At 34.3% G+C, this 14,074-nt stretch overlaps 1 protein-coding gene across 1 annotated transcript; it reads right to left on the bottom strand.

The window, feature by feature from the left end:
• Positions 1-1,056: 1,056 nt before the first annotated feature.
• Positions 1,057-4,007, bottom strand: LOC103452911 (heat shock factor-binding protein-like). The gene is made up of 5 exons (XM_008392440.4): positions 3,869-4,007; positions 2,537-2,584; positions 2,087-2,110; positions 1,960-2,002; positions 1,057-1,405 (listed from the first exon to the last, which is right to left on the bottom strand). The coding sequence occupies exons 1-5, from the start codon at positions 3,869-3,871 to the stop codon at positions 1,257-1,259; spliced, it is 267 nt and encodes an 88-aa protein (XP_008390662.2). The 5' UTR covers positions 3,872-4,007; the 3' UTR covers positions 1,057-1,256.
• Between the last annotated feature and the right edge of the window lie 10,067 nt (positions 4,008-14,074).

Here is a 14,074-nt window from a genome sequence, read left to right as displayed (position 1 = left end):
AAAAACGTTTTTAATCATTTTACAAGTGCATCCAAATGAGCCCTTATTCATATAGTTAGTTATCAAGAGAACAAAAACAAATAAATAATTAGTTATAAACAATTGTTATCATCACCCTAAAATAAACATCTCACAATGTTGAGTATCAATAACAGCTCTTTTATATACCCTTTTATATACCAAATATTGAAACTAGTACAAACACATGGAATGTGCGGCTTCAATGCGACGCAGCACTAATTGATGTTTTAGCTATTAAATTTGACTTTCACAACAGTTAGATATCATATTTTCAATATTAATCGTTCATTATCCATCCAATCCAACGCACTGATGAAGAAAAATTGTGTCACGTAATAAAAACAGAAATTGTTATTGTCAAAGCGTTATTCGTATGGTGCTGGGGTTTGCCAAGGGTCACAAATCCAGCGCATTCTAATTGGCATTTTAATATGATGGATGGATGGATGGATGGATGGATGGATGGAAAGTGATAATATAATGGAGGATGGGAATCTCAGCGTCAATTGCCGTCCACATGCACTTGCGGAAGGTCCAAGACTCCAAATCGGTGGATGTGAGAGCACGAAATTGAATTATGGGTTTCTTTTAAACCTTTTTGTGACATACAACACAATCAAATCAAATCAACACCTCATATGTCTTTGTCGCATTAGCCTTCCATAAACCACCAAAACCATCCATCAACATTTGGGAATCTGGCAGGACCACAACATGATATTACGTTATGGTGGAAAGGTAAAAACATGAGATTACATTATTCGTTTGGAATACCAACAAATACTACCCCAGTAACGTACCAAATTTAGACAAGTACGAAGTTATGTGATACAGAAGAAGATGCCTATCAATAATATTATTACAGGGAAATGAGGTTCGAATGTCTGGCTCCTTGGAGAAGAGATGTACCATTAGATTAAGAGCTAGTTGAACGATAAACCCTTAAAATTAGACTCAGCGCCCCTCGTGCCAAGGTTTTCAATGATAAAGGGCATCACACCAGTAAGACACATCATGAAAATATAAGCGAGGAAATGAGAATCAAAACGGCTTCCTACATTGCTGTCAGAAAATGAGAATCAAATTTGGCCTTGCTTACAAATCCATGGAGTATAGATCTGCTCCGAGAGATCTTCTATATGGTATGATTTGGATCCAAATGGAACAGCCAAACGAACGCTCAAAATCAGGCAGTAAACACACCCTATCGATTAAAGCAACACAACATGACATAGTTACTCCTTGCCTGAATCATCAGCTGACTTGGGCTCTATTTTTTGCTTCAACGAGGCTGAAGGAGATGGTGATCCTTCCACTCCCATCTCAGTTCTGAGGTCATTGATGCTCTGCTCCAACTCGTCGATCCTGCTGCCCATCTCATCAAGTGCATCAAGGTCAACGAAACAAAAAACCAATTTAATCCAAACCAATGTGATCTATTTAGTTTTTGTATTTATAATCACAATAACAATAATACTGGTTCCATATATCTCATCGCAGTCAATGTTCGAAAGAAATTACAAGTCCCGCGCAAAGAATAATTCAAATGTGATCAAGAAAGATATAGGTCAAACAAACATGGTTCCCACAACAATCAAAAGAAAATATATAACCTTATTAATCAAGTATAAATATGACAGGTATCACCAATCACAGAGTCCACCAACTGAAGAATTTGACAGAGAAAAAAAAAGAAAGATGATTGGATTAATCATAATCTATAACATTCCTCAAGATTCTTATGTAATTTTCTCATACGCTGCCAAGCAAGCAGAACAGAAATCTAGGACAGCCAAATGGACCAAATTCAAATGCTACCCACTTAATAATTTTGCTCTCTAATATCATATAACAAAACTAGTATAAAATAATTCATAAAACCAGTGTACAATAATATAATGATCAATTTGCAATTAGCAAGCAAAACAATAAGGATATTCTTTGTAATGATGGAGTCGGACATTGTCTGGAACCTGGATTGCTGCAAAACTCAAAAACATAAGTCACACAGTCCATTGAACTTCATTTCAATTACAAAACCTCACAAAATGTATAGCAAACTCACCATCTGTTGAAGAAGATTTTGGACCTGAAAAAACCAAATAATAGCGTATAAAACTCACCATCTGGTGATATTTCGATTGCTGTATAAAATTCAGCTATGAAACTAACACGCAAACAGAGTGACAATATTATGTAAACATATGGGAACTACCACGTGTACATGGTAAACACCAATAATTGCGAAACCAAAAAAAAATGCCTGCCTCTTAACATGGTATTATGGTTTTGTGAATAGTGGCAAAAACAACAAATCATCATATTAAACAACTGCTAATCTCTTCATCGTTCAGTTTTAAATAATGTCCATCATCATTGAAAGGTTAGGATACCCAATGCTTAAAGCCGCATACTCATCAGCTTCAGCATGCCCACTACTCATCCATACGGCCACATAGAAGTAGTGCAAATTAATTTTAACATATAAAGTGAAAAAACTAGAACCGGAACTCACAAAAGCTGTCATGTCAGCAGTGCTTTGCTTTGGATCATCTGTATCATCCTGCCAAAAATAAATAGATAAGCTGCTTCACCAAAGTGTCATCAATAGTATAACTATTAGTACATACAATGGTGCTGGATCAGACGAAATACATAGCAAGTTCATATGAAAGGAATTTTAACAGTACGAAACCATTTTCAGTTGATAAATGTGAAGTGACTGTAGTTTAACTGACTTCTATTTTTACCCCCAAAGGCTACAAAGGGCTGCAGAGTATGGACTCTTTCACCCAACTGGACATGTCACTGACATGTAAGCCTAGATCTTGCACCAAACACTCGGTTCACATTAACATATCGTACATTTTATTTTTATCTCATCCAACAAGTTTACGAATGTGCCCTTGATATCTCATGTACCGAAAGGAAGATGAACTTCACTCAACCTTTGTATAAGATTCCGAAATTCACCAAAGACAAACTTGTTCCAGAAACTCCAAACTCTAACAAATAATATTGAAACTTTTGCCAACAGGCATATCAATGCAATTGTCTGTAACCATAATATGGTAAAAGTACTTGTTTCACGGTTCTCTAATCTTTATATGTCAAGCTTCCACAAAGAACATGCATTACTTTCCCCATACACTATTATGCACACGTTTGTGAATTCTGTATCGACATTGGACACTTTCAGGATGATAATCACGTATGTCACACCATCACCATTGCAGGGTAATCCAGCCTTTACCTGATTCTCCTTACTAAAGTAGTAGAAGACACTACTGAGCTTCTCTCATTACCTGAACCCCCACTTAATAAGTGCTCCACTAGTTACAATTCAATGAGTACCCGACAATGACAAGCTACCAAATTTACTGCAACTCGTAATATCACACCATCAAGGAATTCCAAATTTATTTGAGTCTGATGAACTTTAGTTAGCAGCTGTAAGTACTCAAATTCCATCACAACAAGTATAAACATGCTACCGAAAAGCAAGTGCTCAAATTCCATCACAACAACTATCACATCAGAACTACTTGCCATACGAATTGAATTTCCAAATTACAATTTCAGAAACAATGCAAATGTTTTCAAACACACACCAATTTTCTCAGCAACCAAACAGAACGCTAAATACAAAACGAAAATGACTCGAAAAATCGACAGAATTCAAACTTTCAAAGCAGCCAAACAGCACGAGATTAGTAAAATTGTAATATACGGCATAAAATAACAGATCGGGAACCATTATCAACGGATTTACAGGTGAAAGTGAGTGAAATTTTCGAAACCCTAATGAAATCAGTGTAAATGCGTTGACAAGTAAAAGGGAAATTACCATGTTGGAAGTCTCTGTGGGAAGGTTTTGGAGACGCTCGGTTGTGCAGTGTAGTGAGTACAGAGAGCGGAGAAAGGCGTATACGTAGTATTTGGTTGGAAGAAGAGGGGAATTGGTATAAACGCTATTACCAATTTGTCCTTATTACATTTTGGAATTTTTTATATTTTTTTAACAAATGAGATTATCTATAATATGAAGAAAGAGTGAGCTTAACATTACAATGGACTAACAATAATGTGATTCAAATTTGTCTTTCGGCGAGAAGCGAACCTAAGACATCTTACAAGTAAAGATGAAGATCATTAAATCGTAATATTAAATGACTATTGCTTATTGGAATGAAATTATCTTCTTTTTTACTTAACCTGGACGAATTTTTCTCTCTTGCCCTTATATTCAGTTTTTTTTCTTTTCTTATACAAATGATGTATTTTACTTGCACATCTTATTGATTCTTCTCAAAATGGTACTTTGCGGTGCTTCATGAACAAGGGAAGCACATGTCAAGTACTTTCTTCTAAAAAAACATTACTATGACCTAGAGGTGCTTTTTAAATTCTTTTACCAAATGTTGTCAAAAGCCCTTATGATTGCTAAATAAAATTTTCAACTTCCTTTTATAGAGTTTGTCATGTGGAGAGTAATTTGTATGGTACGATGTGCTACTACCGCACATTTTGTGCAAATTATACAAGGACACATGAAGAGAAACCAACACATGTCTTTCTATTTTTAGTATGTAACACCACCCTGAAGGTATATCCGTGTCATATAAGTCATTCTTGTCAAAATGATACTTAGAGAGTAGAAATTGAAGACAAACATTCTTGTCACCGGAATAAATTTTATTGAGCACTTGAACTGTGTAAGTCTCTTCCATATTTTTTAATGGTTAATTTGCCAAGAAGAGAGGAAAGCAATTTCGCATACCAAGCCACATTCTAGGGAAAAGAAAAAAAACCCAAAATGTGCTTCATTAACGTTCATTTCTTTTGGGCCCGATAGTATCATCCTTTAAACCTTGCGTCTTTTTGGAAACATCATATGATAGGGATGGCAACGGTTTGGTTTGGAGATAGAAATGTTATAATCATTTCCATAATCATGAAAATTAATCATATTCATAACTGCAAATTAACCATCGGGGATTATCCATAACCATATTTACCGGGTAACGGATTTTTAATCGGTTATCGGTTATATCCATCTTCGTCAGCAAAAAAAAAATTTACATTCATTCAATTGACGCACTATAAATTTTAGTAGATACTAATTCCGTCATTAAATAGCAACATTCAATTACAAAAAACATAACAATATATTTGAAGTTGTTCATGATAAGCCAATATGATAAATTGGTCCAATAAAAAAGAAAAAGAGGACAAAAGCAAAGACGAAAGGAAGACAAAACTTGTGACGACAAAAGAACGAGATATTTGCACTTCACTTCTAGTTCCACCAAGCCAGCATCATATTTTATGGTGCTTCTCCTTCACACCCATCAATGGAGCATGATTCCTACATTATTAAGCAAATGATGAAATAATTAATATGAATCGTTGTACACATATAATCTACAAAGAAGATAGTTATATACATATAATATAATTGCCAATACTTACCTCATCCATATCCATATCTTCAAAATAAGTGCAGCAACCGACGTGGCATTAGAACAAGAATAGCTAGTTGTGAAACATAAATACTTATAGTTCTAAAACTGAATGCATACTAATTGATTAAGTTTGAAAAATAAGTTCGAAATTAAGATTAAAGAACATGCACAAATATAAGATGAAAATAAATTAATACTTTGGGGTACCTGGAATTTCTTTCCATAACCAATTTTGGGCGCACATTAAGGCTTCCAATGTCTTTGGATGAAGTCTACTACGATGTGGACTTACAAATCTCCCACTAGTAATCAAAGCTGATTCGGAAGCAACTGTAGATACAAGAATAACTAATATATCCCTTGCCAAAGCACTTAAGATAGGATATTTAGTCCCATTTGATTTCCACCAACCCAAAATATCAAAATAAGATGTTCTAGGCAAAACAGCCTTATCCAAATAGTGATCTATTTATGACTTTACATTATCAGTACTTACAGTACTAGAAACGAACAAGTCAAAGTTATCCGTTAAATGATTCATCTCTTCAAAGTCAGATTGATTCAATTGAGATGAAGTGGATCATGGTTGATGACCCATGTTAGAGATATGATTAGATCCACACTCTTTTACCAAATCATAATAATATTTGCGAATCTTATCAATTTCATTCGAAGCATATTGCCCATACATAAGGGGAAAGAAATACTCAATCAGCATCATCTTGAATCTTGGATCCAATACAGTAGCTACAACCATTATTCCATGAATCATACTCCAATATTTATCAAATTTCTCAATCATACTTCTTGCCATAATTTTTATTTCATCACGTCTAGAGGTAAGCCACCGGGTTAGCGACAACATGATTTCACAAATCTTTGGAAAATAAAGATTGAATGCAGGGTACTTAGTTCCAGAAAACAACTCAGAGACATTATAAAACAACTTTAACTTCTCACAAATCTCTCTTGCCATCTCCCAATCTCTATCATTCGGCAAACACTTAGATTGCAACTCTTGTTGTTTCAAATGAGGGAAAACATCCTTGTAAATCAAAGCAGAATCATTAAAAAAGTGGAATTCCACTGACGTGCTGCTTCCTCAAACTTTTCCTCTTTTTTGTGTGTTGATGTCCAGTAAACAACACTATCATGAATTCTCTCAACACCACCACCAATCATTTCCAGACCATCCTTCACAATCAAGTTTAATATATGCGCACAACAACGCATGTGAAAGAACCCTCCACCTAACAAAAGTGAACTACTAGAAAGTTTTTCAAGAATAAGATCAATCATTTTATCATTTGTAGTGCAATTATCTACGGTTAGAAAGCTTACGATTGAGGTTCCAATCTAGCAAGCCCTCCATCAAAACATCTGAAAGTGTCTCGACGATATGCAGACAAGGCACATAAATAAATCTGAAAAAAAAAATTACGAAGAAGATGGTTACAATAAAGAATCTGAAATATAAATCTAAAGCTGGACAATAATTAAATAGAAATTAAAGTATTAAAAATATCATCTTATTATTTGGCTCTGCAACATCCAAGAGTCATCAATAAAATGTGCCGTTATTACCATAAATCATCTGTCCTAATTACTTGCAGTCCACATATCAGTAGTTATGACAATTCTACTCTTATTTTCATCCAACAATTGCATTGTTTTCGAACGCTCATAATCATATATTTTTAGGATATCACTCTTGATTGTGTTTCTTGAAACAACCTTGAACAATGGTTGGACATCACTCATGAAGTTTCTAAATCCAACATGCTCAACCATGAAAAGATGGTATTCATGCACTATTATCATTTGGGCAAGAGCTCTCCTTGCACTTTCTTGATCAAATGTATACAACTCTACTTTCCCATCTCCCACTTTTTGGGTTAGCGTTTGCTTCAAATTTTTTTGTCTCCGACAATGATATATCGTCACATGATGCGTCAAATGGCTAGTTCCATTTCCAGTGTTCCCACCAAGCTTCTTGTTACAATAATTACATATTGCTTTCATCACCCCCATCAACTACTGTTCTCGTTTAATGTTGCCACACCAAATTGCGAAGTCTCAAATTATTACCTTCACCATCATCACCTCTAGGTTCCTCGATCTCACCAACGACCTCATTTGGAGTTGGTATATCTTGGGGCCGAGCAATTTGATTTGGTATTTCTTGTTGCACAACACTTGGATTCAATGTAGGTGCTAGCTTACAAACAGTTGGGGTAGATATTGTTTCTTCTTGAGACTTAAATTTTCTTTTAGACATTTTGATTGTTGCGAACACAACCAAATCCATTAATATGTAAACAAAGACATGGTATAATACTGAAACTGAATCAATTAACATGTAAACTAAATATATAACAACAAACAAGAAGACAATTATTGTTTTAATTTTTCATAATTCTATGGGCTTGTAACATATGTAATAAACTAGAAAACTGATGCGAATTGAGAATTTGCATGAATCAAATAACATGAAAAAGAATGAAAGAGTACCTATTGAGCTGACAACATGCACCAATTTCTTGACAGTGAGACTCTTGCATAGAGATGTATCTGATAAATTTGGAACATTTGATAATTGATGTATAAAATGATTCAATGAATTAATTTGGTTGAGTATAATAATAAGAGTATTGAATTGGTGAGGTTGTTGGTATGCCCCATGCATGATGTTTGGTGCATAATAAAGATAGTATAGGATTTGATGCATGCATAATGAATTAGTATAGGGAGGGTTCGGTAAATTGAATAAAATTATATTATATATGAAATATATATAATATTCGGGTCGGATTCGGGAACAGATACAGATTGGGGACCCCTATAACCATATCCAAAATCATAACCGAATAAAGTTCACGGTTTTTCCCCTTATCCATACCATACCCGAATTTTCATATCCAAATCCAATTCATTTAGACAGTTATCCACGATTATCAGGTTTAACGGTTATAATTGTCATCCCTAATCCCATCCCATTCTTCCCCATAATTTTCTTGCCATCCATGGCTTCCAATCCCCTCCTCCACCGCCGATTCAACAATGTCCAATCCATCCCCACCAAACCCACCACCATCACCACCAAACAAGACACCAAAAACTCCAAAGCCAAAAGAGCTCTTCGATCTCTATCCATCGGGATTGCAATCCCCATCTCTTTAACCACAATCACAATTCTCCTGGTTTGCTCAAGCTCCAAGTACAAGGCCTTGGCCAAACCCTTTTGGCTTCCACAACTTAGGCCATTTCCAACCAAGAGCTAAATGTAATCAGGTCCAGAATTATACTGTAATACCCTGAAAATTTAAAATATATGAATATGTGGAGTAAATCGAGAATAAATAGATTTATGATTATGAAATTCGAATGGGAAAACGTGAAATCCCGCTTCCGTATTTCATTATTATTTATGTCGTATAATTTTTTGTTAAGTAGAAAATGATGAAATTGCCTTATTGTATTAAACGGATTTCCTCGCGGACGTATTTGATCCTTTCATGATTTTTCAGATTTCTTTACATATTCGAATAGTACGTTTCGATATGAACGCGTGAGCGCAAACGGAATGTGATTTGGAGTTAGGACAAGTAAGTTATGAATTTTTAAAGTTAGAGGGTAAAATGGTAATTTTGGGAGGGAGTACTCTAGAAGCCACTCTTTTTTTTTTTCCTTTCCCCGGCAGGCAGATGCAGCAAGGGGAACTACTGTGTTGTTCTCCCCTTAATTCTTCTTCACTCCAAAAATGATAATTTTCTCATATGGCAATGAAATTACGCACGGTTGAAGGCTATGCATTCATAGCGAAGCCCTCTTCAATTTGATACCAAAACCATATGCTAAAACCAAGCATGCTCATATATTGAAGCCTAGAAGTTTCGATGGTTTTCGTGGGCTTTTCGTTGATTCCGGCCAACCTCGCCAGAGATGGGTCTCGATCCAAAAGAGAAAAATACTCATCTCATCATGCACTTTCAGGACATGTAAGTGGATCTTCCGAATTTCAAGTTTCATTTTCGAACAAGTTTGAGATTTATGTGTTTAACTTGAATTTCTGGTGTTCTTGTTGAGGAGTTGTGGTGGTGACATTGATTTAAGAGCTTAGTAGCTAAGTGGTAGGTTGATGAAATGGTTCATACTTTAATTTTATTGAATTGTTTGTAGTCTTTGGCTAAAAGAGGAAGAATTAAGCATGATATGGGTAAGCTAACTCATTGAAATAGAAGTTAAATATGATTCCTGGATAGTTTGGGATTGCCCTGAAATTGTAAATTGGATTAAACGAGTATGGGTTCTACATTGCAGAAAACTTATTCATTTTGCAGAGAGAAACTATGTTTCAAGTAGCCTACTTTGGCTCTTGATTTCTATGTCCTTGTGAGTTCCTTTTGATCTAATATTGTGTGTTTTGAAATTAGACATGTTCGTGATCAAAACCCATCTGATTTCACTTAATTCTGTTGAATTTTGATTGATCAAAATTATGTCCAAAGTTGAGTCACAGGGCCGTCAGACAGTAGCAAGTTTTGTATTTCCAGTTTTGGGACTCCATTTTATAGTTGACATTAACTTTCAATTTAAGGCTCCGTTCTCTACCACTATTATATGATTTTACCTCCAAAAACCATTTAAGATGGTACCATTTGGTTCAGGTTTGAGCGTTCATTATGAGCTTAAACTTGGTTGATCAAAGGAGTTATATGCAACTTTTGCACATAAAGAGAGTGTTATTTCCACATTATGCAATTCTTATCCGAGTTTTTCTTTAAATTACTTTGCTTTAACTAGCGTTGCTATTTGAAGTATAAGTTGTATTAAAATCATGCCTATGCTACACAAGTTAATAAATTGTAATTACTCACTTCCATGTTTGCTAATAGGTGTTTACTTGTGTTTGTTTTCATTTGTTCATGCTTTTTGCTTGAATGTACTGTGTTAAACATCGGAGTGTAGTGAATAGTGAACTACGAATGACTTGATCCCGTTTAAGGGTACGTAGGCAGTCTAACAAGGAAGTTAGATGCAGCCATAAAATTATCAAATTTGATTTATGGTGGTTAATAGAATATTGATTAACCATGATTTTATTTTGGGCCTATCACCGTGATTAGCTTCCAATTTGTTTTTTTTGGGGCGCTACTTATACCCCCCAAAAAATTATTTTTAAATGAACAATGTCAGACTATACTCATATATCATCTCCAACCGAATAGGCTAAACATAACCCCTCAATAATTTATTAGTTTTAAGTTTATACTTTAAATTTATTGGTTAACTTAGTTAAATTACCGTTAAATGTTTTCAAATCTAATCGTTGAATTTGAATCAAGTATTGCAACTGAAGAGCTAGCTCCAAAAAAATGGCTAAGAAAGGGGCTACATTTAGCCTGCCTGACGCCTCTTGTGCCACATAATAGTCTGGTGGGCTCCATAGAATTATAGTTTAGTCATTGGTTTGAGATAAGTTTTTGGGCAAATCAGGCCATTTTTTTTAGCTTTTGGACCTTTATGCCATCTCCAACCGAAGGGGCTACATTTAGCCTCCGTCTAGATTATAACCCTGCAAGAAATTATTTTTTAATAAACAATGCCATGCTATATCTATATACAATCTCCAACCGAAATGACTATTTTTTAGCCCCCTCAATAATTTATTGTTTAAGTTGGTTCTTTAATTTTATCGGTTAAGTGAATTACACTATCATATTAAAATAAGGTTTTTGGACATATTTTGAGGATCACTTATCACTAACTGTTATTTTAAGTTTCATGTTATTAAATATTTTAATTTTACTTGTATGTTAACAACTTAGACATTGAAATGAGATAAGATAGTATGGAAATGTGAAAATAATGTGAGAAATTGTGTAGAAATGTCTTAGGTATATATAGGAAAAAATTAGAATTTTTAATTTTTTTTTTAAATTTTGTCTAAAAAAAAAAAAAAAAACTACATGATGTAAGCTAGCAACACAGCTGGGCCCAACTTTCAAGGTTGGCTGGCTATGTAATTAGTTTTGTGTCAAACGGGCTATGTTTTGGCCTTTAGCCCTTTGGCCGGCTTAGTTGGAGATGGAACCCTTTCCATTAGAGATGGCCTTAGGCTCATACATTTAGATCAACCCTACCGTTGCTTATTGCCTTGGGACTAGACAATCCAATCCACTCATCCTCCTTCCCAAAACACTCCAACCCATTCGGGCAATTAAACTCAAGCTGACTTCATCATAATGTCAACCACAATTTAAATTATTAAAAATTATAAATAATATTAAAAAAAACTAAAAAAATATACAAAATTATAAATTTTTTTCTATAAATACCTAATCACGTTCTTCCACTTTACACTACATTCCAACATTTTCAAATACTTTCAACCAATCTTTTATTATTATATGAAATTAAAAATAAAATTATCTTTTATTATTTTATAAAATATGAATTGTTTGAGCTATATGGGTTAAGATGCATTTTGACAATTATTATTCATTTAAGGGGATTAAGTTGTCTATTGTCCTCCGGAAAGGCCTTACTACACTATGGCGCGTTTACTAATCCGTAATCAAATTGAGAGGAATTGGATTGAGGGGGAATTGGATTGAGGAGGAATTGAAATGAGGTGGAATCAGAATCAGATTCCTGTTGAAGTTGTTTACTAAAACTGTCAGGAATCGGAGTTGGAATGATGTTGAGTCCATATAAGTTGTTTACTAATTCATTTCAATCGGAATGAAAACTAGGTTGATTACTATATTGCCCTTACATAAATAAATTATTTTCATACTAATTAATTTAATTAAATTCTTAATTAAATTTATATAATAAAATTCATCTATATAAGCATGTATAAATAGGTTTTATTTATTTATTAAAAGATGGCAAAAATGATATTGAGTCTATATAAGTTGTTTACTAATTCACTTCAATAGGAATGAAAACTAAGTTGATGACTAAATTGCCCTTACATAAATAAATTATTTTCATACTAATTAATTAAATTAAATTCTTAATTAAATTTATATAATAAAATTATCTATATAAAAAAATATAAATAGGTTTTATTTATTTATTAAAAATGACATAATGAGTGTCAAATGAAGGGCAATGTTAGGATAATAAGAAACAAGTGAGGGCATAATTGGAATAAAAGATACATTCCTGATTCCCTTGCCCTTAGGGAATTCAAATACCTCACAAAACTAGGGAATCCGGTTCCTCCAATTTCAGGAATTGGATTCCTTGTTTCGTGTGGGCTCCACCACTTTTTTTATTCCTTAATATTTAGTAAACACCGGAATACTCCGTAATCGGAATTCAATTCCCTTTCTTTATTCCGATTACCCTTACGTAAACATGCCAAGTGCCCGGAGCCTCATTTTCTCCTCATTCCTCATTGGACTATCAGCAGCATGACTTGTTTGGGCCGACGGTGGATTCCATGAACAGCCCAATGCATATGTCCTCTGCATTACTCGAATTTCTTTGAGCATTTTGTGGGATCCTATTGTGCGTAGGGACTGGGGTTGCTTGGATTGGACGATTCCTCTGTTTGGTGCATTTTGGAGGTCTTTTCGCCTGCTATAAAGTGCTTTCGACGTGTGAATGCGTTTGCCAAAGATCTTCTAGAACCATGTTTGGCTTGGGTGACATATTTTGCCCTTGTTACTTGCAAGCTTGTGCGTCTTGGATTTTGAAATGTACACAAACTAATTATTCATGCCTTCATGGTTAGGTTTTAGGATTTTAGGGCTAGAGGCACGGGATGAATCAAACTAGCAATCGCCTTGGAGAACGAATCCTGTCCAGAATCAGCATATTTAAGAAAGCTATTGGCATAATTTTTCGCATGCAAGTTAGGCCACCGAGTTTTTTTAAATACAAGTTGTGTACAACAGTTGTATGCAAAAATTTCTCCAATCTAAGAGATGTAAAACAACATGGATATAATTTTTTACTTGTTTATATTTTTTTTATTGCAGTCACACAACAAAAGTATGAACATTTTTTAACAAAAATTGGTGATATGGCGTATACAATACTCCAGGTTTTTAGCCATTAGCCTTTACTAGAACATGTAATCAGTTTTTTTTTACCATATATTTTTTTATATGAAATTATCAATATTGTAATACTTTTGGATGAAAATTGAAAAAAGATCATCTCTGGATCTCTTCCACCAAGGGCACAGGATCAAGTGATCCGGGCCCTTGAAATTTGATCCAACGACAAAAATGATTATAACTTTTAAAGGGGGTCTCTGTTTTTAGCCGTTTGATCAAATTTTAAAGGTCCGGATCACTTGATTTAGTGGCCTTAGCGGAAGAGATCCGGAGATGATCTCTTTCCATGAAAATTAAAAGGTGTTTATGAGTGATGTGACCAAACTCATATGCTCAATTCCTTCTCTTGTAATATATGGTATGGGATGTGTTTTCCAAACATCCTTTTTACTTCTCACACTTCTTGTTAATTTTTGTTTTTTGGTCTTTTTTCCATTATTTGATAAATGTGTGAGAAGTAAAAAAGGACGTGCAGATATCACACTCCATATGGTATATGAAGTTAGAATGTTG

Source organism: Malus domestica, chromosome 13, assembly GCF_042453785.1.
Source record: "Malus domestica chromosome 13, GDT2T_hap1".
In the NCBI taxonomy this organism is placed as follows: domain Eukaryota; kingdom Viridiplantae; phylum Streptophyta; class Magnoliopsida; order Rosales; family Rosaceae; genus Malus; species Malus domestica.
The sequence above is the reverse complement of the archived record's forward strand: the minus strand, read 5'-3'. Positions and strand labels throughout refer to the sequence as shown.